The 24101-nt window shown below is 40.7% G+C and overlaps 1 protein-coding gene across 1 annotated transcript in view; it reads left to right on the top strand.

Moving 5' to 3' along the window:
* NPAS2 (neuronal PAS domain protein 2) overlaps positions 1 to 23441 on the top strand; it is a 61941-nt gene extending 38500 nt beyond the window's left edge. The window contains exons 10-19 of the mRNA XM_081949123.1: positions 1198 to 1304; positions 2353 to 2500; positions 3663 to 3744; positions 4821 to 4959; positions 6859 to 6953; positions 7973 to 8119; positions 9688 to 9875; positions 11794 to 11883; positions 13559 to 13736; positions 22740 to 23441. Of these exons, the coding sequence (XP_081805249.1) occupies positions 1198 to 1304; positions 2353 to 2500; positions 3663 to 3744; positions 4821 to 4959; positions 6859 to 6953; positions 7973 to 8119; positions 9688 to 9875; positions 11794 to 11883; positions 13559 to 13736; positions 22740 to 22910 (1345 nt within the window). The 3' untranslated portion in view covers positions 22911 to 23441. The remainder of the gene's footprint in view (positions 1 to 1197; positions 1305 to 2352; positions 2501 to 3662; positions 3745 to 4820; positions 4960 to 6858; positions 6954 to 7972; positions 8120 to 9687; positions 9876 to 11793; positions 11884 to 13558; positions 13737 to 22739) is intronic.
* Positions 23442 to 24101: the final 660 nt, after the last annotated feature.

Genomic DNA, 24101 nt, shown 5'->3' with positions numbered 1-24101 from the left:
CCGAAAAAGATTGGGAACCTCTGGTATACATTGATATAAAGTGGAATATATATTGTAAAAAAATTAACCAATGTGGTTGCATTGGACTTTTAGTCAGACAATATGCAGAATATAGATATATACTGAATTCCTAAAGTTCATGCAAAAACTAGAATCAAGAAAAATTTAAAAACAATATAATTCTGTATTCATAAGGGTATATTTTCTTAAATAAACAAAGAAATCACATTGAATTGAATTTTCCAAGGTAATCTAATTAGGAGAAACATGGGACCAAGTATTTGCTACTTAAACTTACTCATATAAGAAGCCTATCTTTCAAAAGCTGCTCTTTAGAACTGGGCACCCTCCAAAATTGTATTCTTTTATTTATTTTGAACATTTATAAGGTTGCCAACTGGGTAGGCAGAAAATGATGCAAAAGATTTGTCAGAGGAAGGCAGATTGTAAAAAAATTAGCTCCCACTTTAATTTTGATTAATTATAACTTTCAGTTTTGACCCAGGTAGTACTGCATAGTCTTAATAATGGAACCATTATTAATTTATATGCATCCTGTTTTTAATGAGTTATATCTAGAATATGGTAGTCTCAAAATTGTATATGAGATTGTTACGTATACTCTTAATGTTCGGTTTTAAAATCAACAACCACAACCAAAAAACCCTTACCACACATTTTCTTGTCTTTCAATGTGTGATATCAAATTATATAGACAGGGTATATGATAGCCTTTGAGACATGGCTATCATTCTATCAGTACTTTCACCAATCTATTGCAGTAGTGTTGCCTAAAACTATTTACATTGTTTTTTCCTTATCACTGTATTTTTCTTTTTAAAATTCAACCTGGAATTTAGTTGTTTTTGTTTGATACCAGTCTTGTACAGTAGCTTGTATTGCTCCCAGTCATAAATTAGTTAACTTTTTCCCACTGATTTTGCTTTTAACTCCTCTGCTTTTTTTCCTTATTCCAATATTTAAAAATGATTTGGTAAGATTTTTGCAAGGTATTTGTATATATTCTTCCTGTCTTCTGATAGGTGTGTCATTGCTTCCTGTCACAGCAATGACACACCTATCCCTTTGAGTTAGTTGTGCTTCTGTATGTTGGAATTTTCTCTGTTGGACCACAGAACTCAAATGCTGTTCTTCATATTTGCAAAACGCAAACAAAATTATTTATCTTTAATACAGAGCCCCACCAATTATAGGATATTTGCCTTTTGAAGTGCTGGGGACTTCTGGATATGATTACTATCATATAGATGACTTGCAGCTCTTGGCACGATGCCATGAACATTGTGAGTATTGCTTTCCTGTGGGCATGAGAATCCAAGGAGACAGCTGTTGCCCTGTGTTGTATTAAAAATAAAAAAACAGGTGGTGAGTGGATGTCAATGTAAATCTGTATTCTATGAAACTTTACATAATATTTACAAAATTATGCAGATATTAAATATCTGTAATTTGGAATTTAAGGAGTATTGTTGGAAAAGCGATTACGGTATTTAAGACAAGTGATTGAGATAATGTGAGTTAATTTTGGCTACACTTTATTCTTCATTCATTTTATTAAATCTCAGAAGCAATAGGCATAAAATACTACAGATATAGCACTTGGCAATTACTAATTAGCAAAACCTCAAATGCAGAAAAGCTAATTTGTAAAACTGAACATTGCCCACTCCTTGTAATATTAATCCTAAATCTGCGGGTCAGGCTTAAGTCAATTGGTCTATACTATCTGTCTAAAATTCAGTTAAAACCTTTCAATTTGACAAGTTAGATTTGTGCTTCATTCTCCTCTGTTAGAAAGAAAACCTAAGGCCCAATTCCTTCTCATTTAATAAATCACAGACATCAGCATGCAAGCAGTTTTCCTTTTACTGCTGCTACATTATCAAATTTTGCTTACATTCTCAAAGCAAAAGAAAATATAAAATAATAACAAATATGTAATATAAATTATAATAGAGCAATAAAACTCAGCTACTCTCAAAGATTATGATTGAACAAATAGTTCACACATTTTGCACACTAATAATGCAATTAAATTATAGTATAAGTTGTACAGGATTTTTATTCATTTGGGGAACATACTGGAGATAGAAATCTATAAGCACATCCTACTTAAAATGTTCCTATCAGCTTGATAATCCATATAATCATGTAATCAAATAAATTTATGTACTTTAAATATTTAGATATTATGCATTATTTCACTTTTAGCAAGAGAATTCTTGTATCCTTATAGAAATTTGAGAGTGCTGGGGAATTCATAAATCTCCCAGAATAATTTTTAACTGACATATTTGAAATTTTTGCAATTTTCTTTCTATCCACCAATAGTGATGCAATTTGGCAAAGGGAAATCTTGCTGCTATCGATTTCTGACCAAAGGACAGCAATGGATCTGGCTACAAACGCATTACTATATCACCTACCATCAATGGAACTCAAAACCAGAATTCATTGTGTGCACCCATACAGTATTGAGGTATGGAAAATCAATTAACATGCTATCAGGAGAGTAAGAAGCTCTAGCTTAAGGGCCACTCAATCTAGAATAATGTCTGTCTGTTTCTCTAAATCATGGGTGTCAAACTTGCCATGTCATGTTGCTGTCACGTGACATTTCACAACATTTTCCCCAGTCACGGAGCTGGGGTGGGCGTGTCCTGCACATGACGCATCCAACATGTGGGCCGCCAGTTTGAACCCCTGTTCTAAATGATATGGAAAACTGCAGCCAATACTTTGAGTTTTCAGGAATTATAAATAAACATAATAATTAACTTTAATAAGTTATTTGCTATAATATTTTATGTTACTTCATTTAATAATTGTAAAATAAATCGTAAATGACTTTAATAAGATATTTGGCTTCTCTGTGGCAGTAATAGAAATGAAAAAGTTAAAAGTGGTATAGTGACTGCTTCTTAAATCTATGAAATAATTCAAAAAGTTCTGAGAGTAGGCAGAGAAATAACTATTAGAAATGTAACAAATTGTGTCTTTTCAGTTTTCTGGTAAAATAGCTAGATGAGGATAATCTTGTTGATTGCATTTAGCGTGTGGTGTGACACTGGAAATAACAGCCGGGTTGGCTCAAAATAGGGAATAAAAATAGGAATTCTAATGTTTATTATGAACTGAACATAGTGACATGTTAACTGGATTCCAAAGAAAATATCAAAGTTAAATCTGACGGTACACTGTCTGTTTGGAAAGTAGAGCAGCTTTGTAGTTTATATAATACATTTGGAGCAGCCTGTTGTAGAAATATGGCCAGTGACAGCAGAAAGCAACCCATATCATCAAATTTTATGTATTAGTTATATGTACTTATGAAACTTGTAGTTATGGATCTAAAGAACCAGTAATGGTCTCCAAAGCTATGTTCTTTGCCTGAAACCTAGTCCTATCAAGGTATACGCTGTGATTAGAGACAATATTTTCTTTTTATTTTGCATATTTGGATAAACTTATTGCAGATATAAAATGTAATCCATTATACATGTTTGAATTAGATAAAACTTCATGTTTTAATTACATAATACATTCAGGTTTCATGTAATAAATAATTTATTACATGCATTAGAGCTTGAAAATGATAGAATGGATATAATTCCCCATGGAAAATTATAATGTTCAATCAGTTATGCAGATGTTCGAGTGGAAAGGCAGCAAAATCTGATTTTAGAAGATGCACCTACAGATATCATCTCTTCAATATTAAAGGTATAACAGCCTACCTTTTTTTTTCATCAGCAGTTATAAAGTATTTGGACTGGATTAATGTGAATTTATGTACATGCACAAAATTTTTCTCCAATGTTTTGGCCCAAATGTTTTTTTTTAGTTTAACTCTCAAATTTTAGGTAATTTTTGAATGATATTGTATTATATTAGTTGGTGCGATGAATCAGCAATTAAGATGCTAGGCTCATTGGCTGGAAAGGGTTTGCATGATGGGGTGAGCACCTGTTTTTGCCTAGCTCCTGCCCACCTGGCAGTTAGAAAGCATGCAAATGCACGTAGATAAATAGGTGCCACTTCTGTGGAGAGGAAAAAGTGCTCCACAACATCATGCTGGCTACATGACTCGGGAAACACCTTCTGACAGCACTAGCTCATAATCTCCAAATGGACATGAGCCTATACTTGACAATGACTAGTGAAGTTAAATCCCCAGGGACAACTTCCCTTTCTTGTATTACATTATCTAGAGAAAAATCAGAGCAATGAATGAAGTTACATGTTGACTGCAGCTAGTGCTACATAATTTAGATAATATACAAGTGGGGCTACTGTTGTGGAAGACAGTGGGAAGGAAGTGGAGAAGAAAGTTTGTGGTTGTGAGAAGATCCTAACTTTAACCCTACTCCAGGCTTTGTGCAGGTCTGCCTAGGAATTTACAGTTTTCAAAATTATATTTTTATCCCTGAAAAGTGCAAAAAATGCTTTTCTGAAATTCATGTGGTTTTTTCATCTTGGGTTTGCCAACCAACTTGGGGCTTGACTACTGTAACTTGCAGTGACCTATTGTATTTTGATACATACCTGTTGTGTATTCATCTTTTCATCTCGAAGAAGCATGTTGGAATGCTTGAAATGCAAAGGGAGGATTGATTCTGGGGTCACTCTTGTTTGTGTTCATGGGACATATGGAGCTCCATATGCACTTCTGAAAGGCTACAGAAGTGTTGTGTTCAAAAGAATATGTGACTAATACTTTCTTCCTTTGTACACTCTTTCAAGGTTTTTCTGTCCACATTTATACTTAGCATGATAAATATTTTTGCTTTATTTTCAAGGACAATGTCCCAGATTTGAATCCTCAACAGCATTTTAAATCACTTCAATTAGACACAACGTTACTCAACAGCCAGATATTTTCTATGTCTTCTCATGGTTTACACAAATCTTTGCCTTCATCCTTGCCTGAAATGTCATGTAAGTTATGGTTTTTCTCAAAATGCTAATTTGGAGTGAAGAACTGAAATGTATTATTTGACCCAGTATAGGATAAATTATAAATATTATAATATAATTTGTATAAAAGAAAATTGAAAGATTAAACCAAGATAATATAATGGGTATCATGATAATTTTTTAAATTATTATTTTATATAACATTGACTACCACTGGCCATCATAATGTCATATCAAATCTACTCCTACTAATAATCACTTGGCCCTTATGATTAGATTGCCTGTTTTTTGCCTATATTCAGCTACATTGTTTCCATAAAGCCATCTAGTAAATTGAAAGGTTTGAACCAAGTCAACAGTTCAGAATGAAATATTTGGATGAACAGTATCCCTCAGAATGTTGCTTCAATAAATGCTAACCTATTTGCATTGTAAAGCTATGATAATATAGTAGTAGAAAAAAACCATGTGAAACATTTGGTTCAAATATTTTAAGTTGAATATTATTACAAAAATTTGGATTAGTTTTTAAAATTTATCTTACCCTGAACACCCTCCAAAAGAAAGCTTAATGAAAAGACCCGAAACACACAAGAAGATATTTTATTCTATTGTAACCAAAAATATGATTATAAACACTCAGTCCCTACCTATGATATTATTACAACTGTCTTTCTTTCTAATTCGTGTCTTCTGTATCAATTGGTCAAAATTCAAAAATCCACCCTTACTTTCACATTTATTTAGAACTTTGCGGATAAATGAACCCAAAGCTGCAAATAAATAAAGCACACAAGAAGATATTTTATTCTATTGTAATCAAAAATATGATTATAAACACTCAGTCCCTACCTATGATATTATTACAACTGTCTTTCTTTCTAATTCGTGTCTTCTGTATCAATTGGTCAAAATTCAAAAATCCACCCTTTCACATTTATTTAGAACTTTGCGGATAAATGAACCCAAAGCTGCAAATAAATAAAGCAAAAGAATGAATAAGGTTTCAAGCTAGTTCTTAGAGATTTACAAAGTAACCTTAAACTACTTATCCAGCATGCCTTTAAGAAGCACTATTTTAAAATACCTGTTATTTTAAAAAGGCCATGCAAGTTGCCAGACCATTAAAGTAATAGTTATACAGAAGCTGCATTTTACAGAAAAAGTTTTTAAAAGTCTGTTAAATTCAGGCCTTGAGGTGAGATGGATGGCAAATAAATCTAATAAATAATAAAATTATAAATAAATAAATAATGAATACTGGCCATGTAAGTAATCCAGAATCACTTGGATAAGTTGCAGTTATAGAAATTGAATTAATTGTTATTCATTAATCAATGAATTATAACAATAGCAACAACACTTAGACTTATATACTGCTTCATGGTGCTTTACAGCACTCTCTGAGTGGTTTATACTGTAAATGTCAGCATATTGCCACTAACAATCTGGGTTCTCATTTCACTGACCTTATAAAGATGGAAGCTGAGTCAATTTGAACTGGCCAGGATTGAATTGATGGATGTGGGCAGAGTTAGCTTGCAATACTGCATTCTAACCACTGTGCCACCATGGCACACGTTCAGTTCTGTTGTGAATGTATGTCTTCTCATCCAGCAGTGAACAAGAAGAAACCAAGTACATCCTTATTCTCAGTTCAGCATAAAACCATAAATATATTTTAAAAAGCAAATGGCATGATTTATCCTGTGATAACATCCGTAATGCATTTTGCTACACAAGATATTTTTTAAAAATAGGTATAAAAAGGCAGAACCAAGGAGCTAGGGATAACTCAATCAGATTGCTTGATCAATGTGGTCTATTTGCTGTATAGCTGGCTATGTAAGGGATGTAGATGTATGTAAAAACATTAAATATTGTCATTTAATGATGATTTACTATGAATATATCTTACAGCCACAGTAACAAAGCCTATCCTGGAGTCTTCCACATTGCAAATATCGCAGCAGAACTTACCAAAACAGAGGTCTAACCTACCTGCTACAGCTGAAGTAAGGCGTAACAATAAATGTATATATTTCTATTGACATTTTAAGATATATTTTTAGAGTTTACATATGAAGAAAAATCTGCTCCAAACAAGGAGGAAGCATAAAATGTATGTGAAATTTTTATTTTTAATTGAATTTGCAAGATTATGTAACAACAGTTTTATTCACACTGTTTTTTTGGCAAGAAGTAATTCTCTGAGCATGCCCTGCCCTTTAAACCAACTCATTTTGCTACACCTAGGAGTTTTATTTTCCATTGGTTTCCCCAGTGCTAAATGGATAGAAACATCTGGACATCAAGATCTCTGCTGCTAACATTATGTAATGGAACTCATGAACACAAAGTGAACAATTAGACAAATGTATCACTGATCATCAATTAGAAAAAGGACTCACTGGAGAAGAGCTAGTTCTACTTTCAAGAAAAAGGAACAAAACTTACATATTTCAGTATTAAATATTATTTTCCTATTTATCTTTTTTTTAAAAAAAGCCACTCTAAAACAGACTCAACTCTCTATGCCAGAAGTAACAAGTTGAATGATTCTGGCAACAGAAATCTCTATGTAGACCAGTGTTCCTTAATCCTGAAAGCTCTAAAACAGGTGGATTTCAGCCTGGGGAATTCTGGGAGTTGATGTCCACTAATCTCAAGATTGAAACACTGATGTTCATCCAGGAGTGCTAAAATGCCCTGCGCTGTTCTGCTCTGTCCTGTCCATGTAACAGCTGGGGTATCATTCTCTACCCCAGCTGTAATAAGGCAATACAATGGAGACAAGTCGGGCTCCAACAACATGCTAATGCAGCACTGAGTTTGGAGCCTAGCTGTCCTTCGAGCCCAAGGGAGAACACTCTGCACAGCTGAGCTTGATAAACCCAGGCCCACGCTGGCCCATTCCTTCCCAAGAAGTACTCTAAGTCCCCCCAAAATGATTGCATGTTTGAGATCCATGGCTTTCATGATATTGACCAAACCTAGTAAAAAGAGACTCAGAAATCTTTATTTCTTGCTTAAGCTCTCTGCCCAGTTTACTACGTTCCAAACCATCAAGAACCAACTTGAGCAGCGGACTCGTGTACTACAAGCCAACATTCAGTGGCAGCAAGAAGAGCTGCAGAAAATCCAAGAACAGCTCTGCCTGGTACAAGATTCTAGTACACAGGTAAGCAGAACACCCCAAAGTATATATTATTTAAACACATTATTTTATCCAGCAAATTGCAATTACTGAATTGAAAATATGCAGAAGACTTATCACAAGATTATTCGATGGATGGACAAACACACACACACACACACACACACACACACACACACACTGCATATGTATGTATGTATGTATGTATGTATGTATGTATGTATGTATGTGTGTGTGTGTGTGTTACAACCCCTGGTATGCCCAAATATGGGAGGGAACTCACTACTCCCCCTTCCTGTCTATTGGCTCACTGCAGGAGACCATCCAGGCAGAAAACCATATTTTTAATGTTGCCTTTTTATATTTGTGTTGTATTTGTGCTGATAAATAAAGGGAGACTAGTATAGATCTATTTCAAGCTATTTAGCTCTCATCAGCTAGCCATACCCTTACTGGGATTCGAACCTGGGCTGTATTACATATTAGGCAGATGTATTAGCCACTAAGCCACAGGCTCTCCTCCTTATCAGCTGAGCCAGGGAAATAGGTATGTATTTGTGTTACAACCCCTGGTATGTCCACATATGGGAGGGAACTCACTACTCCCCCTTTCTGTCTATCAGCTCACTGCAGGAGACCATCCAGGCAGAAAACCATATTTTTAATGTTGCCTTTTTATATTTGTGTTGTATTTGTGTTGGATCTATACTAGTCTCCCTTTATTTATTTATCAGCACACATACAACACACACACACACATACACAGCTTATATATATTATTTATAATTTCAGGGAAGAAACATTTACTGATAAATTTCTAATAAAGCCTATATATTTCATCAGATTTTGAATATTCCATTACATTAGTTCCTATAATATTCTAATGTTTGATCTTAAAGATTTTTGCATGCCATAATTATGCACAAAGGGTTTTTATCCCAGGGCTATCTAGAGCTTCACTTTACTAGAGATTTGCAATTTCTTAATTATGAATTATTCATAATTATCTGTTTTAGAATAAATAGAAAATGCTTCATAATAGAGAACAATATATTGAAATTTAAACCAGAACTTGATTTAGAATAAGATATTTCATGTGTTCTCAAGGAAAAACCCTTTGTTCTAGCCTCAGATGTGCAATAATACAATTTCCTATGCAATTCTAATACTTAATTTGATAATAATAAGAAAACTGCTGATAAATACTAGATTAGGCTTGCTATTTATTTATTTAAGAAAATTTATACGTAATAACAACAACCCCGAGGCATTTATCAAACTTGGTACCGTGACTTTTGCTGTGGTCATGAGACCTGACCCTGGCTCAGTGTAACATGACTCTGGGATGGGAATTGAAAGTCTGAGGTTCCCACAGTTTTGCAGGTATGTGAAGACTCCATTCCCCTCCTCCCTTTCTCCTTTATTCAGCAGTCAAGAGTGAAAAACAGGCAGGTTAGCTCAGAATAAGCTCTATCTATGCTTCTAGGCTCAGTATGAAGGAGAAATCAAAACATGTCACTTAACTCCTCGAAATAAAAAAAAAAGTTTGTGGCAGAGCCACTGCACCTGATTATGACTTTATACTGTTCTAGGATAAGAAAACTGTGAGAACCTCGGAAGAGATTCAAGATAATTGTCATTCTTCTGGCAATTTAACATCGCCCTTGAGCAATTCTTCTGTGCTCTCACCATCTTTGGCGATAGCACCATCTCCTGCTATTTCACAGGATAGCAGCCTCCAGCACAGCCTTACAGAGCTGGGCCATGATCAACAACTAAGGTAAAAGAAATGCAGTAAGCTTGTGGCTTTCTTTTTTTAAGACAGATATCCATCTTTATTTGCAATAGTATAGTTACAAATTTTATGAGAGGTTTAGATTATTACTGTAACAGACATATAGACATGCATGCATAACCTACCCTGCTATTTTGTTTCATGGTAAGCAATATTACGCAGAGCACAGAAAAGCTATACATTTTTAAAAAGTTATGCCGCAGGTTAAAATCATAAATATGTAGAAAGTTATATTCTTTTATCAGGAAGGTTTTTTTAAAACAAAATAATAAAAACTAAGAAGAAATTACATGAGGTCACGTTGGTCGATGATCTCTGGAGGGCCAGAGATAGAGGTTATTCCTCTATCCTGGTCCTATTAGATCTCTCAGCGGCTTTTGATACCATCGACCATGGTATCCTACTGCGCCGGCTGGAGGGGATGGGAGTCGGAGGCACTGTTTTGCGGTGGTTCGGCTCCTACCTCTCCGGCCGGATGCAATATGTGTTGACAGGGGGGCAGAGATCGACCCTGAGGCCACTCTCTTGTGGAGTGCCGCAGGGGTTGGTCCTCTCGCCCCTTCTGTTCAATGCATATGTGAAGCCGCTGGGCGAGATCATCCGTGGTTTTGGGGTTGAATACCATCTGTACGCTGACGACACCCAGCTGTACATTTCAACCCCAAGCCACCCCAACGAGGCTGTCGAAGTGATGTCCCGGTGTTTGGAAGCCGTCGGGGTCTGGATGGGGGACAACAGACTCAAACTCAACCCCTCCAAGACTGAGTGGCTGTGGCTACCGGCACCTCGGTTCAGCCAGCTGATTCCATTGCTGGCCATAGGGGACGAGCGATTGCCCCCTGTGGAACGGGCGCGCAATTTGGGCGTCCTCCTAGATGCCCGGCTGTCAATGGATGACCATGTGGCAGCCGTGGCAAGGGGGGCATTCCACCAGGTTCGCCTGGTGCGCCAATTGCGCCCCCTACTGGACCGGGATGCCCTACGCACAGTCACTCATGCGCTGGTCACGTCTCGCCTAGACTACTGTAACGCTCTCTACATGGGGCTTCCCTTGGGACGCGCCCGGAGACTGCAGCTAGTCCAGAACGCGGCCGCGCGGGTTGTCATGGGGAGTTCCAGATACTCCCACGTAACACCACTCCTGCGCGAGCTGCACTGGCTACCTGTGGTTTTCCGGGTGCGTTTCAAGGTTCTGATTACCATCTTTAAAGCGCTCCATGGCACAGGACCTAGTTACTTGCGGGATCGCATCCTCCCACATACATCCCTGCGGCCAATCCGCTATCACAGGGAGGGGCTTCTCCAGGTGCCGTCCACTAGGCAATGCCAGCGGGCGGCGCCAAGGAGTAGGGCCTTCTCTGTGATGGGCCCAACCCTCTGGAATGAACTCCCCCCCGATATTAGAACCACCACAGACTTCCGCTCCTTCCGACAAAAATTGAAGACTCACCTGTTTCGACTAGCTGGCCTGGCATAATTATAATTATAACTGTTACAACTGTTACCTCCTGGAAATATATTCTCATCTGGTATTTTAAGGGTATGGTTTTAAATTTAATTGATTTTAGGTCTTTTAGAACCATATTTATTCTTCTGTACAGCTCTTTTAATTTTTTAACCTCCTCCATATGTATATTTATATCTATATTTATATCTGTATTTAGTATTTGTTATTTGCTGTGTGGACTGTACACCGCCCCGAGTCCTTTTTGGGAGAGGGGGCGGTCTAGAAATGCGAAGAATAAATAAAAAATAAATAAATTCACAGTGCTCTGTTTCGCATGACTGATTAATGTTGAGATATTAACCTTCTGACTGTCTAACATGCAAATCCCTCCTTCCTTCCTCTGTTCAATTTATTTGTTCTGGCATTAAATATGTTCTTTAATTTCTGGTTGTCTAGACTGCTACTTAGTCAACCTGTTCAGCCAATGGTGCCTGGATCCTGTCATGTAAGGATAACAGATGTTGATGCAGCTGGACACAGTGAAAAGTATGTCTCCTGAAACTGTTGGTGGGGGAAGTTTCAAAATATATGAGAGAAACAGCATTCACCATTAAATCATGAATCTACATGAATCTACATATAATTTAGTGGTGCCACATAGACTAAACAAACAGTAACTATGGAACAACAGTTTTAGTCCTTATGCAGTCCCTGCTATACATTAGACATTGTTATCCATGGTTCTGTGTATGCATGTCCTCTGTTGCTAAAAAGACACCAGCCCTCAGAATCCAAAGGAAACATTTTAATGGGTCTGCAAAATTTGGAGAATTTTGTTTTTATATGCTTGTGCAAAATGGTGACAGGTTTTTCCTTATGCTTAAAATGATTTTTTCTTGTCTTGATGACAGTGGTTTGGTTATCACGGCTTGCTTATTGGACTGTAACCCCAATAAATAATGACAGCTATTTGTATAGTTCACGTCCTCCCGCTTCCCCCATTAAACTTTCACATCTCAATTCTGCAGGTAGACTATTTTTTTCCTATTCAAGTCATGTAGCAATCTCTGTTTTGTGTGTAAGCTGATTCCGTGATACTTAGAATATAGAAATATATGTGTTGCCATAATAGGACTGTACCACTAGTAATTTTTTCCATGTCTTTTACTCAGTATTGACTTGTGGCAAATACCTGGACAAGTCCCTGCAGTTTTCTTGTCAGCATTTCCAGAAGTGGTTTGTCATTACCCTCTTCTTCCTAGGAATGACAAAGAGTGACTGGGCCATAGGATTTCATGCCTAAGGGAGGACCAAAACTCACAGACTCCTGGTTTCTACAGTTATGGTCCACTTCATGGTCTTTGCCACATGATTAATGGATGTCACATGATGAATGGGAGGCAGGGCTGAGATGGTTGTCATGAATTCACATTTTAGCGAAATTTAAAGAGTTGAGGTCCACGTTTAAGCAGAACAATATATCCAGGCAAGATGTAAATTCTAATAGAACAAAATCAAGACCATCAAAGATTGGATTCATAATGATGAAGCTCATGGCTCAGGAGAACTTCAAGTAAAACTGCTACAGAGTCATCCAGCAAATGCAAATATTGCTTAGCAACAGGCTTATCAAATGTAGTCACTAACAGAGCTGCAGTTCCAGTTAGGAAATGAAACCTTTGTACATCTTTCATCCAGCATATGGCTTTCTCACAACTGAAGGCTTATGTAGAAAACATGGGCTTCATAGGATGTATTATCCAGGATATAGTAATATCTAAACTTCTGGAGAAAATAGCTCTCTCCTACTGATACATCCGCAACAAATCTTCTTTAGTCATTTGAAGATGTTTTTCTTTAATTTTCTTTGTAATGTCCAAATCCTCAATTTCTAATTTAAATACAATTCCATAGTTTCCAACTCTTCTATCTCTGAATGGGAGAAGCAGAGGTCATCTTATTAGCACCAAAACAAAAGTAGCATAACATTAAATCAGTTTCTGACTTCACAACATTGCTGTAATCCCTGCTTAGCTTCTGTCATGCTGGGACACCCATCAAAAGGATTTTAGATACGCAGACTCTTCATGAAGAGTAGAAATGAATAGGGTTGGTTGCTTAATGCTTCATATTTTCATCTGTTGTTCTAATCAATAAAATTTAGATTTTGCTGTACAGAGTTTTTTTTTTACTGAAAATCGCAAGACTGTTTATTTCATAGGTATTTTCAAAAAATACAATCTTGCCAAGGTTTGGAAGCACAAACTTCTAGCAACGGTACACCAGTGGTGCTTATGAGACAACCAGGATTACATCCGGGATTCTCTGGAGTACTATCATCTCAACCCTCATCTTTGCAATCTATGCATCAACATCTTCCACAGCAATGCTACCTTCAGGTGGGCTGGAACAAATAAATTTTGATGTAAATCTGACTTAAATGTCCTTTTAGCTGGAGGGGCAACAGAAACCTCGCTTAAGAAAAAGTAATAAAAGTTTCTTCATTGTTCTTTATATAGCAATGAAGGGAATTTATTTCTCAGTTGCAAAAATTGATTTTGGCCATTAGCATTTAGCATTTAGACTTATATGCCGCTTCACAGTGCTTTACAGTCTTCTCTAAGCGGTTTACAGAGTCAGCATATTGCCTCCAACAATCTGGGTTCTCATCTTACCAACCTCAAAAGGACGGAAGGCTGAATCAACCTGGTGAGATTAAAACTGCTGGCAATCAGCAGTCAGCAGAATTAGCCTGCAATACTGTATTCTAACAACTGTGCCCCCACAGCTAGAATTACTTATTAGTTACTGACTTAGTTACTGACATCCGATTAGTTTCTGACATCAACATCTACCAGTACATAGATATTTGGGGGGGGCATGTTCCTACTGTACAGGAAGGCCTTGACTTACAACAGTTCCTTTAGTGACTGTTCAAAGTTACAACAGCACTGAAACAAGTGATGTATGACTGTTTTTCACACTTATGACCATTGTAGCATTCCCATGGTCACATGATCAAAATTCAGATGCTTGGCAACTGACTCATTTATGACGGTTGCTGTGTCCCAGGGGTCGTGTGATCCCCTTTTGTGACCTTCTGACAACCTAAGTCAATAGGAAAGCCAGATTCACTTAATTGTATTACGAACTTAACAACTGCAGTGATTCACTTAAAAACTGTGAGAAGAAAGGTTATACAATGGGGCAAAATTCACTTAACAAATGTTTCATTTAGCAATAAAAATTTTGGGCTCAATTGTGACGTAAGTCAAGGACTACCTATATATGCAGGAAAAACATCCTAGCTTTTAAAAATAATTCCTATAGCAGACTTATTGCAAATACAATTTCTTGATTTACATTATATATCTATTTTATACCATATTGAACCCCAGGTTTTATTTATATTCATTGTCATTTGATTTGATATTATGCCTGATTGCATTTAGGGCCTTTCTTGACCTACTGTATATCTTTTTTTGTTTTTAGTAAGGTACAAATGGAGGTTTTTTTATTGCATCAACACAATCACATTTAAATTAGTCTTTCATATTAATCTTTAAACTATCTCCATCAATAATGTATTCCAATTGCTATATTGTGATGTTTGCATTCTGAAGGATCCTTTCTTTGGTCAACATATTACTATAGGTGCTGATTCTATTGTAATCAAAATATTTATTATCTTCAGATAAAATATGATACATGTAGAAAAATTCATAATTATTGCCTGTACTATGATATTCATAATGACTGCCAGCCAAAATCCCTAACACATTGCAGTTAACTTTGAATCATATTAAAACTTTGTAAAATTTAAGTATTGTTTCACCAAAATGTTAACAAAATGTTCAGATAATTCTGCAGTTTATATATGCAGTTTAAATGATAACGGAACTCAACCATCCCATAATAACTCTCATCAATCAATTAAGCAAAGTTTTCTTACCAAATAAAAATGAACAGAAATCAAAAATCTAAGTTTTTCAAGACTAATCCACACACTTACTATCTATATTCCCTAATACCATCTTTCTGCTAAAGCTATCTAATTTTGTAGTCTAGCATACAAGGAGGATAATTTGGAATGTTTTTTGATAAAACAACAGTACGGTATGTCTACAGAAATGTTATATCATCCAAAGGATATCTGCAAATGCCCTTTGAGCCAAATTATTAAGAGTGTAATTTGTGAACTTCCTCTTTCACATATGCATGTAGCTTTTTGTTATGTTTATAGGAGATATAGGAGTTGTTTTTCATTCTTATTGATTGATGCAAGGATTAAGAAAAACCCTCTTAGGTAACTTACTCTAATTAAAGTTTTTCTTTGATATTATGTATTTTGTTTTCTGAGCTCCTGCTGTTCAAACTCTCTCTCCTTTATATTTAAAGATTTCAACTGATTTAAAATAGTTTCATTTTGAAGTACATTTACTTACTGTATTCTACTAATAGTTCAAAATTTTAGCATGAGAGCAAAAAGAAGGGCATTCTCTATTAGACATATTTCAAATGTTTCTAAACATAGAAGGAAGCTAACTGTAAATTAGAATTTCAGAACTGTATATAGCTATTTTTTATGTACATCATACAAGCATCAATATGTTTATTTTTCATATTTCTTAATCACCCACCTCCCTCAGTTTGTTATCTGGAACAAACTGTTTTCCAGGGCGCTGCTCTGGAGAGTCCAAAGAAGGGTTAAACACAGCCAATCTGCCCAGAACTGAATTGAAACTTTAAGCCACGCCTCTGGTGCCGACTCTCCTCAGATTTTTTCAATTCAGCTAGCCCAGTGGACGCTTTAAGATTTTCTCCAGTTCTAAGATTGATTCCTTGGACTCTCCAGAGGAAGAATAATTTTTAAAACAGCATATTTAAGGATTTTTAGAGCAGGCTGGTGAGTTTAAATTTAAGTTTGTTTTTTTCCCTTTTTAATTGGGTTTTTCTCACCCTTTTGGCTCTCCTGGAGTCCGGGGCTTTGCTCTGGCTCCTAGAAGCCGCAGGCAGCTGTTGGGGGAAGCGCGTGGGTCGGAGTGCCGACGCCAGCGCTGTTGGGGCACCCCTACTGGGGGCCGATTCCCGCTGGAAGCCCTCTGTTGCAATTTGTGCTTCTAGCAAGTCAAATTGCTGCGTGGGCTTTCAGGGCAGCCATTTTGGCTTCTTCCCTCTTTAAATTTGGTGCGAAAAGCTCCGGTGAGTTCCGGCCGCCATTTTGGATTGCGCAATCTTCCGGCTTTACTTTTAAAAGTTTTTTGCCGCAGCTGCCTGGTGCCTGGCTCTTTGCAGGAGCCGCGTGGAGTCAGACTTGCCCGGTGTGACCGGCGACCTGGGCCCCAATCCAAGCAAGTGATAGCGGCGTGGGATCGTGGCCTGCTGGGTCGCCTCCTTTACTCTCCTGCAGGTGCTGGGAGCGAATTCTGCTCGCGCCTAAGAAATTCCAAGCTACTTCAGGCCTTGCAGTTTCTCTGTCTCCTCAGGAGCATCGTGCTACGGTGGGCTTTCTGGAGGTGGTGAGTGGTGGTTTTCCCATCCCCCTACTGCCCCAACCAGTGATTGTTACCATGGCAGATCAGGCCCCTGAGACTTCTGAGGGTGTCTCTTCCAGAGCCCCTGTAAGACAGGTCGGGAAAGCTGCCAGGGAGGCCATTAGAGGGAATAAGCCTTACTCCAGGCATGGCCCCAAGCAGGGCTCAGGCCTAGACAAAGATGCATTAAGGCGACAGAAGGCCTTAGAAAAACAGGTTTCCAAAGCCCAACAGCAGGCCCAATCTTCCCTTTCGGTGTCTCCTGGGGAGCCCTCCAGGGAAATTCCTCCAGCCCAGGGAGGCCCCATTTCTGATAGTGAAGAGGAAGGGGATTCCTTGGCCATGGCAACTTCTCCAGGCCATTCCATGGCTGATCAGGCTGATCTCTTTGCCTGTCCCTCTGATATGGAGGAGGGACCAGCTCCAATGGGGCCCTTAGCCCCTCAACAGCCGATCCCCGGGCCCACTCAAAGGGTTCGCCCCATTGAGGACCAAGGGCCTAACCTATCCACTGAAATGCAGGAAATAATTAACAGGGCCATTTCCCAGGGCATTGAGGCAGGCATGCGAAAAGGTGGCAAGCGCACTCGCAAGACCCACCATTTGCAACCCCAGGAGGATTCCAGAGAGATGACTCCTAGCCTTCCACCTCCGTCCCTGCATTCTTCAGTGGCCTCCGATGAGTCAGACTGGGAGGAAGAAGAGGATTTTCTTCCTAGGCAGGAAGCTGAATTCTCTGGGGATGAGGCAAGCCCCGCCAAAAAGCCGGCCTTTTCAGGCTTATTTAATTTGGATAATTTCAAAACCATTTTAGATAAGGCTAAGATCTCAACTCACATGGGGTCCACCCCCCCAGCTCGGGTGGTTGTAGACCCTGATGATCTATCTGGGGATCTCTTTGAGGAACCCATTTCGGTCCAGGAAATAGTTCCTGTACCCAAGATGTTCCTCAATTTAGTTCAAAGACAGTGGGCGCAGCCAGCTACCATGGCTACCCCCAGCAGCCATGACAAGAAGCTATATACGGTGGATGCCAGCCTGGAGGAGCTGCTCAAGCTCCCTCCTATCGATCCCCCTGTAGCGGCTCTTACCTCCTCTTCTGTGCTCCCTCCTGACCTGTTGGAGGGGCTCAAGGCTGAGGACAAGAGAACCGAAACTGCTTGTCACAAGACCCATCAGGCAGCTGCATGGGCCATTAAGTCCTCCGCTTCAGCCTCCTTTTTCTCCAGGGCGGCTCTCCTGTGGCTGAGGCAGTTGTTGAGGAAGATACCTGCCAAGGACGTTAAAGTCAGGCAGGATATCAATAAAATCATGGCAGCCACAGAGTACACTGCTGATGCCACTCTGAATGCTGCTAAGTTTGCCTCACGTGCCCTAGCGTCTAATGTTACTTCCAGACGCCTCCTGTGGCTTAGGCACTGGAATGTGGATATGCGCTCCAAATGGAAGCTTGTTACTGCCCCGTTTAAAGGGGACAAGCTGTTTGGTGAGGTCCTTGATCCAGTCCTTGTGGAAAACAAGGACAAAAAGAAAATGATGCCATCAGTCACCAAAAAGCCTGATCGTAAAGGTCCTGGCTCTTACAGGAGGCAGGCCTTTCGGAACAATGAGCCCTCGACCAGCTCCGCCCCCTATCATCGGGCGTATCCCCAGCAGAGTGAGCGGTCTCAGGACCGTCAGTCCTTTCGAGACAGAGGTCGCCAGCAGCCCTTCTCCAAGCGGCCATTTCGGGGGGGCTCCGGCTCCCGACCCTTTAGGAGGTATAAATTACCATCACAGGTCAGCTCCCATAGGAGGGCGGTTGCAGTTGTTCCACGCCAAATGGGAGCAGACCATGTCGGACCAGTGGGTTCTTCAAACGGTCCGCATGGGTCTCACTTTAGAATTCTGGTCCCCCCCTCCCCGCCACTTCATCCGGTGTCCAGTTCCCTCAGGGTTAGTCAAAAGATCCCTCATGGAACAGGAGATAAGGCACCTCAAGGAGATCAGGGCCATAGAACCTGTCCCAGCAGGCCAGGAAGGAAGAGGGTTTTACTCCATCCTGTTTCTGGTCCCCAAAAACTCAGGAGGGTGGAGGCGGATATTAGATCTAAAGAGGTTCAATCACCACGTGACATATCGCAGGTTCAAAATGCAGTCCCTCCAGTCCATCTTGGGGTGCATCAGGCCAGGCGATATACTAACGTCCATAGACCTCAAAGAGGCCTACCTCCACATCCCTATCCGCAAAGCCCACCGCAAGTTCCTGAGGTTCTCTTATGCGGGCCTCCATTACCAGTACCGGGCAATGCCATTCGGCCTGTCATCGGCGCCCAGGACATTCACAAAGGTTCTCGCAGCTGTGGCGGCTTTTCTACGGTCACGTCCGGTCAGACTCCACTGTTACCTAGACGATGTTCTCATTCTGTCATCATCGCATCAACAAGCTGTCAGCGACCTAGAACACACCATGCAGGCGCTCCGGGACCACGGGTTCACCATCAACCTGGAAAAAAGTCATCTCGTTCCCACGACCAGACTGAAGCATCTAGGGGCCGTCATCGACACCACCTCGTGCACGGTATCCCTGTCTCCGGAAAGGGTGGCCAGCCTTCGGGAGATGGTCGTTCAGGTGCAGCAGTCACGTCTAGTCAAGGTGGTTCAGCTCTCACAGCTCCTCGGCAAGATGATCTCGTGCCTGTCAATCGTGCCTTGGGCGAGACTTCACTCCCGTCCCCTTCAGTGGCTCCTGCTTCCATATCAAAGAACAAACGAAAGCAGCTCAACAAGACTGATTCCAGTTCCAGCAGAGGTACGTCGCTCTCTAAAGTGGTGGTTGTCTCCGGCCCTGTTAAAGGGGTCGCCATTCAAGGAGCCATCAGGCTCACCATCACAACGGATGCCAGCCTGTTCGGTTGGGGGGCCCACTGCCACAACCAGCTCGCACAGGGCAGGTGGTCCCCTTCCGAAGCCACTCACAGCATCAACTGGCTGGAGCTGAGGGCAGTCAGGCTTGCGCTGAAGCGCTTCCAGAGCACCGTTCAGGGCCACCACGTGCGCATCATGACAGACAATGTCGCCACCAAGGCGCACATCAATCGACGGGGGAACGCGCTCCAGATCCCTGATGAAGGAGGCGGAGCTCTTGGGTCGATGGGCGGAGAGGTATCTCCTTTCTCTTCAGGCGGAGCACATCTCGGGCACGAGCAACACCCAGGCGGACTGGCTGAGCAGATCCACAGTCGACCACTCGGAGTGGCGTCTACATCCGCTGCTGTTCCAGCAACTGTACCAGAGGTTCGGCCTCCCGCTGGTGGACCTGTTCGCCACCGCAGCCAACGCGCATCTTCCGCGGTTCTTCACAAGGTTCCACGACCCGAGGGCGGAAGGAGTCAACGCGCTGCACGGCCCGTGGCCGAAAGGTCTGCTTTACGCTTTTCCCCCGCTACCTCTTCTTCCCAGAGTCATCAGGAAGATCCTAGCAGAGGAGGCGGAGGTGCTGTTGGTAGCACCGTACTGGCCCAGGAGAACCTGGTTTGCAGACTTGGTGAGTCTTTCGATCACACCACCGTGGCGGATTCCTCCACAGGACATCTCTCTCAGCCAGGGGGCCCTTCAACATCCAGAACCCCAGTGGCTGCAGCTGGCCGTCTGGCACTTGAGAGGGATCTCCTAAGCAGAGGCAAGTTGTCAGACAAGGTGATTGGCACCATCCAAGCGTCACGACGGCAGTCCACGACGCGCATCTACGACGCCACTTGGAAATCCTTCGCCAGCTGGTGCACGGCTCATGGTACGTCTGCGCCCCTTGCTTCGGTTCCTGTCATCCTGGACTTCCTGCAGGAAGGTTTGGACAAGAGCCTGGCACCTAACACTCTGAGGCGCCAGGCGGCAGCCCTGTCAACCATCCTCTCAGTTGAGGGCTACGCATCTCTTGGCCGGAATCCGACCATCCGCAGTTTCCTCAGGGGAGCGACCAACCTGAGACCCCCAGTGGTCCACAGATACCCATCTTGGGATCTCAATGTAGTGTTGCGGTCCCTCATCGGGCCCCCGTTTGAGCCCATTAAGACGGCCAGTCTCAGACACCTCACATTCAAGACGGTTTTTCTGGTCGCTATCATGTCTGCTCGTCGCATATCGGAACTGGCTGCCTTGTCAGTCAGAGAGGACTTGTGTCTCATTCGTAACGACAGAGTAATCCTGAGGCTGGACCCTTCCTTCATTCCGAAGGTCAATTCCTGGTTTCATCGGGCGCAGGAGGTGGTCCTTCCGGATTTTTGTCCGCATCCTCGGCACCCGAGGGAAAAGCGCTGGCACATGCTGGATGTGCGCAGGACTATTCGCAGATACATCAAGCGCACGGCCAGTTTTCGGAAATCCGAATCTCTATTCGTCTCCTTTCAACCAGCTTCTCAAGGCAAGAAGGTCTCTTCATCTACCATCGGCGGATGGCTGCGAGCCTGCATTGCGCTTGCCCACGTTTTACAGTCCGTTCCTGTGCCTCGCAATATCACAGCACATTCGACTAGAAGCGCCGCCACCACAGCGGCCTGGTCTACACAGGCACCGATTGAAGAGATCTGCAAGGCGGCCACCTGGACTTCTCTGTCTCCATTTGTCCGAAATTACAAACTGGACAGTTTTGCATCGGCGGAAGAGGCCTTTGGGAGGCGTGTTCTTCAGGGCATCCATACCAGCGGAGCGACCCTGATGGCTGAGCCTTCCCGCCCTAGTGACAGTTAGCTTGGGCATGTCCCTTCTTTGGACTCTCCAGAGCAGCGCCCTGGAAAATGACCATTGTCTTACCTGAAGGGTCCTTTTCAGGGCGCTGCAACGGAGAGTCCACCCCGCCCTGGGGTCTATTCTCCGCTGGTGTTTGTGAAGTCACAGTGTTGTTTGTTGTTCTGTTATTGTTGTTGGACTATTTTTGACTTGTTCCATATTAGACTTCCAGTTGAAGTTTCAGCGCGCAACTGTTCCACGTCTTCATTGAATAAATCTGAGGAGAGTCGGCACCAGAGGCGTGGCTTAAAGTTTCAATTCAGTTCTGGGCAGATTGGCTGTGTTTAACCCTTCTTTGGACTCTCCGTTGCAGCGCCCTGAAAAGGACCCTTCAGGTAAGACAATGGTCATTTTAATGTGACTATTGTGCAGGAAAATGGGCAGTGTACATGAGGTCATTATTTCTAAATCTGACTTTAGCACATTGTCTTTGCCAAGTGCACTTCCTTTTGTTTAATACATCATAATAACTTCCCTGTTCCTTTTGTTTTTTCCTTTTGTTACATGGGAACTCCCAGTATGATGACTTGATTTGTTTTTGATACTATAGCCAGTTACCTGGTATTTAAAATAAGTTATTTTTTCATGGTGAACTTAATGTAGGAGATGATATGAACCCACTTTAACAGTAATAGTCTATTAATAGATGCTATCCATCACTGGGCAGAAAACACGTCTAGTTTTTATAACAACTTTGAAAGTTTAATATGAGAAATATAGGTAGTAAGGCCCAAGAACTCAGTTGGACTGATTTTCCAAATGTACATGCACTTGAAAATGCAATTAAACTGAAATATTAATGCCAAACAAGTTCGTCTTAGAAAGATTTGAAATTGTTGCAAAATATAATAGAAAACTATGTTTGTACAAAATAGAATTTAAGAGAGAATCCTTGATTAATTAGCTGTTTACTGTCCAAGCCATTGATTAAATCAAAGAATTTCAATTTAATTAAGCCTTTGGTCTATAATTATATCAAACCTGGACCATGATTAGTATAGTTGAATTGATTAAAAAAAATCACACATTTTGCAATAAAAATTGAGTTATTTTTGACTTATTGAACCATTTTTAACTGCATTACATTTTGTTTCTTATGTATAGGTACCACCGGCAGACTCTTTGCACAGGGAGCAAGCAGATTCTCTGCCTGCGACTCCCTACTCTCTACAGGAAGGAGGTATCGAGTACCACCACATGCCAATGAAGCACCAACCTGCTGCTAGAAGTACCATGAGCTTATCTGAAAATTTAAATGTGCAACATCGGCAATAGATTCTGCCTTCTCTGTCAATGCACACTTAACTTTGTTAGTGGGAGGGAAATGTTTGTGTTATAAAGAATACTAGGACCTTGGTGAAATAGTGCAATAAAATGGAAAGGGAACATTTTGCAGGTATTTGCACTATTTTGTAGTTATGCTATGAAATAATAAGACTGTGGTGTTTTGGATTCCATTTACAAAGAGTGTTTCACAGTTATGTGGGAGCATGAATGTAGCACCTGTTTGCAACATCTGAATGGAACTGTGTCTTTTCCTAGGAAAAATGTACCTAATTTAAGGTTTTTCATACCCTAAACACTCATGTTTAGAAGAGCAACAAAGATGATTAGGGGACTGGAGACTAAAACATATGAAGAACAGTTGCAGGAACTGGGTATGTTTAGCTTAAGAGAAAGAAGGACTAGGGGAGACATGATAGCAGTGTTCCAATATCTCAGGGGTTGCCACAAAGAAGAGGGAGTCAAACTATTTCCCAAGGCACCTGAGGGTAGAACAAGAAGCAATGGGTGGAAACTAATCAAGGAGAGAAGCAACTTAGAACTGAGGAGAAATTTCCTGACAGTTAGAACAATTAATCAGTGGAACAGCTTGCCTCCAGAAGTTGTGAATGCCCCAACACTGGAAGTCTTTAAGAAGATGTTGGATAGCCATTTGTTTGAAATGGTATAGGGTTTCCTACCTAGGCAGGGGGTTGGACTAGAAGACCTCCAAGGTCCCTTCCAACTCTACTATTGTATTGTATTGTATTGTATGTGTTGCTACACATACTCTTAACACTTTGGTAGATGGTGTTTAAAATGCTGCACAGCAATAAGGAACACTAATACTAATATGTACCATTACTTTGACACTGGGGCACTAACTGGTACATTTTTCCTAGATGACTCAGTTGGATAGTTTGGGCAGAAAGTGTTCTGACTTCTCTAGAAAAATCAAGAAGCGGGAAAAACACTTGGCTTTCATTATTTTTGATCATTTAAAATGAAAACCATGGGTTAGAAAAATATATTCAGATTTTATTTTTTATTATGACTAATTGTTAATTGTTTTGCACAACTGCACAACGAGCATAACTTGGCACTTTGACTTAGGAAAATTCCTGTTTCAGCGGCCAAATAAGCAGTGAGATAGATCATGCTGTCACTTCTTTAGAACAATCAACACATCTTTAGTCTGTACCC

Source organism: Natrix helvetica (genome assembly GCF_964273705.1).
Source record: "Natrix helvetica genome assembly, chromosome: 3".
In the NCBI taxonomy this organism is placed as follows: domain Eukaryota; kingdom Metazoa; phylum Chordata; class Lepidosauria; order Squamata; family Natricidae; genus Natrix; species Natrix helvetica.
The sequence above is the reverse complement of the archived record's forward strand: the minus strand, read 5'-3'. Positions and strand labels throughout refer to the sequence as shown.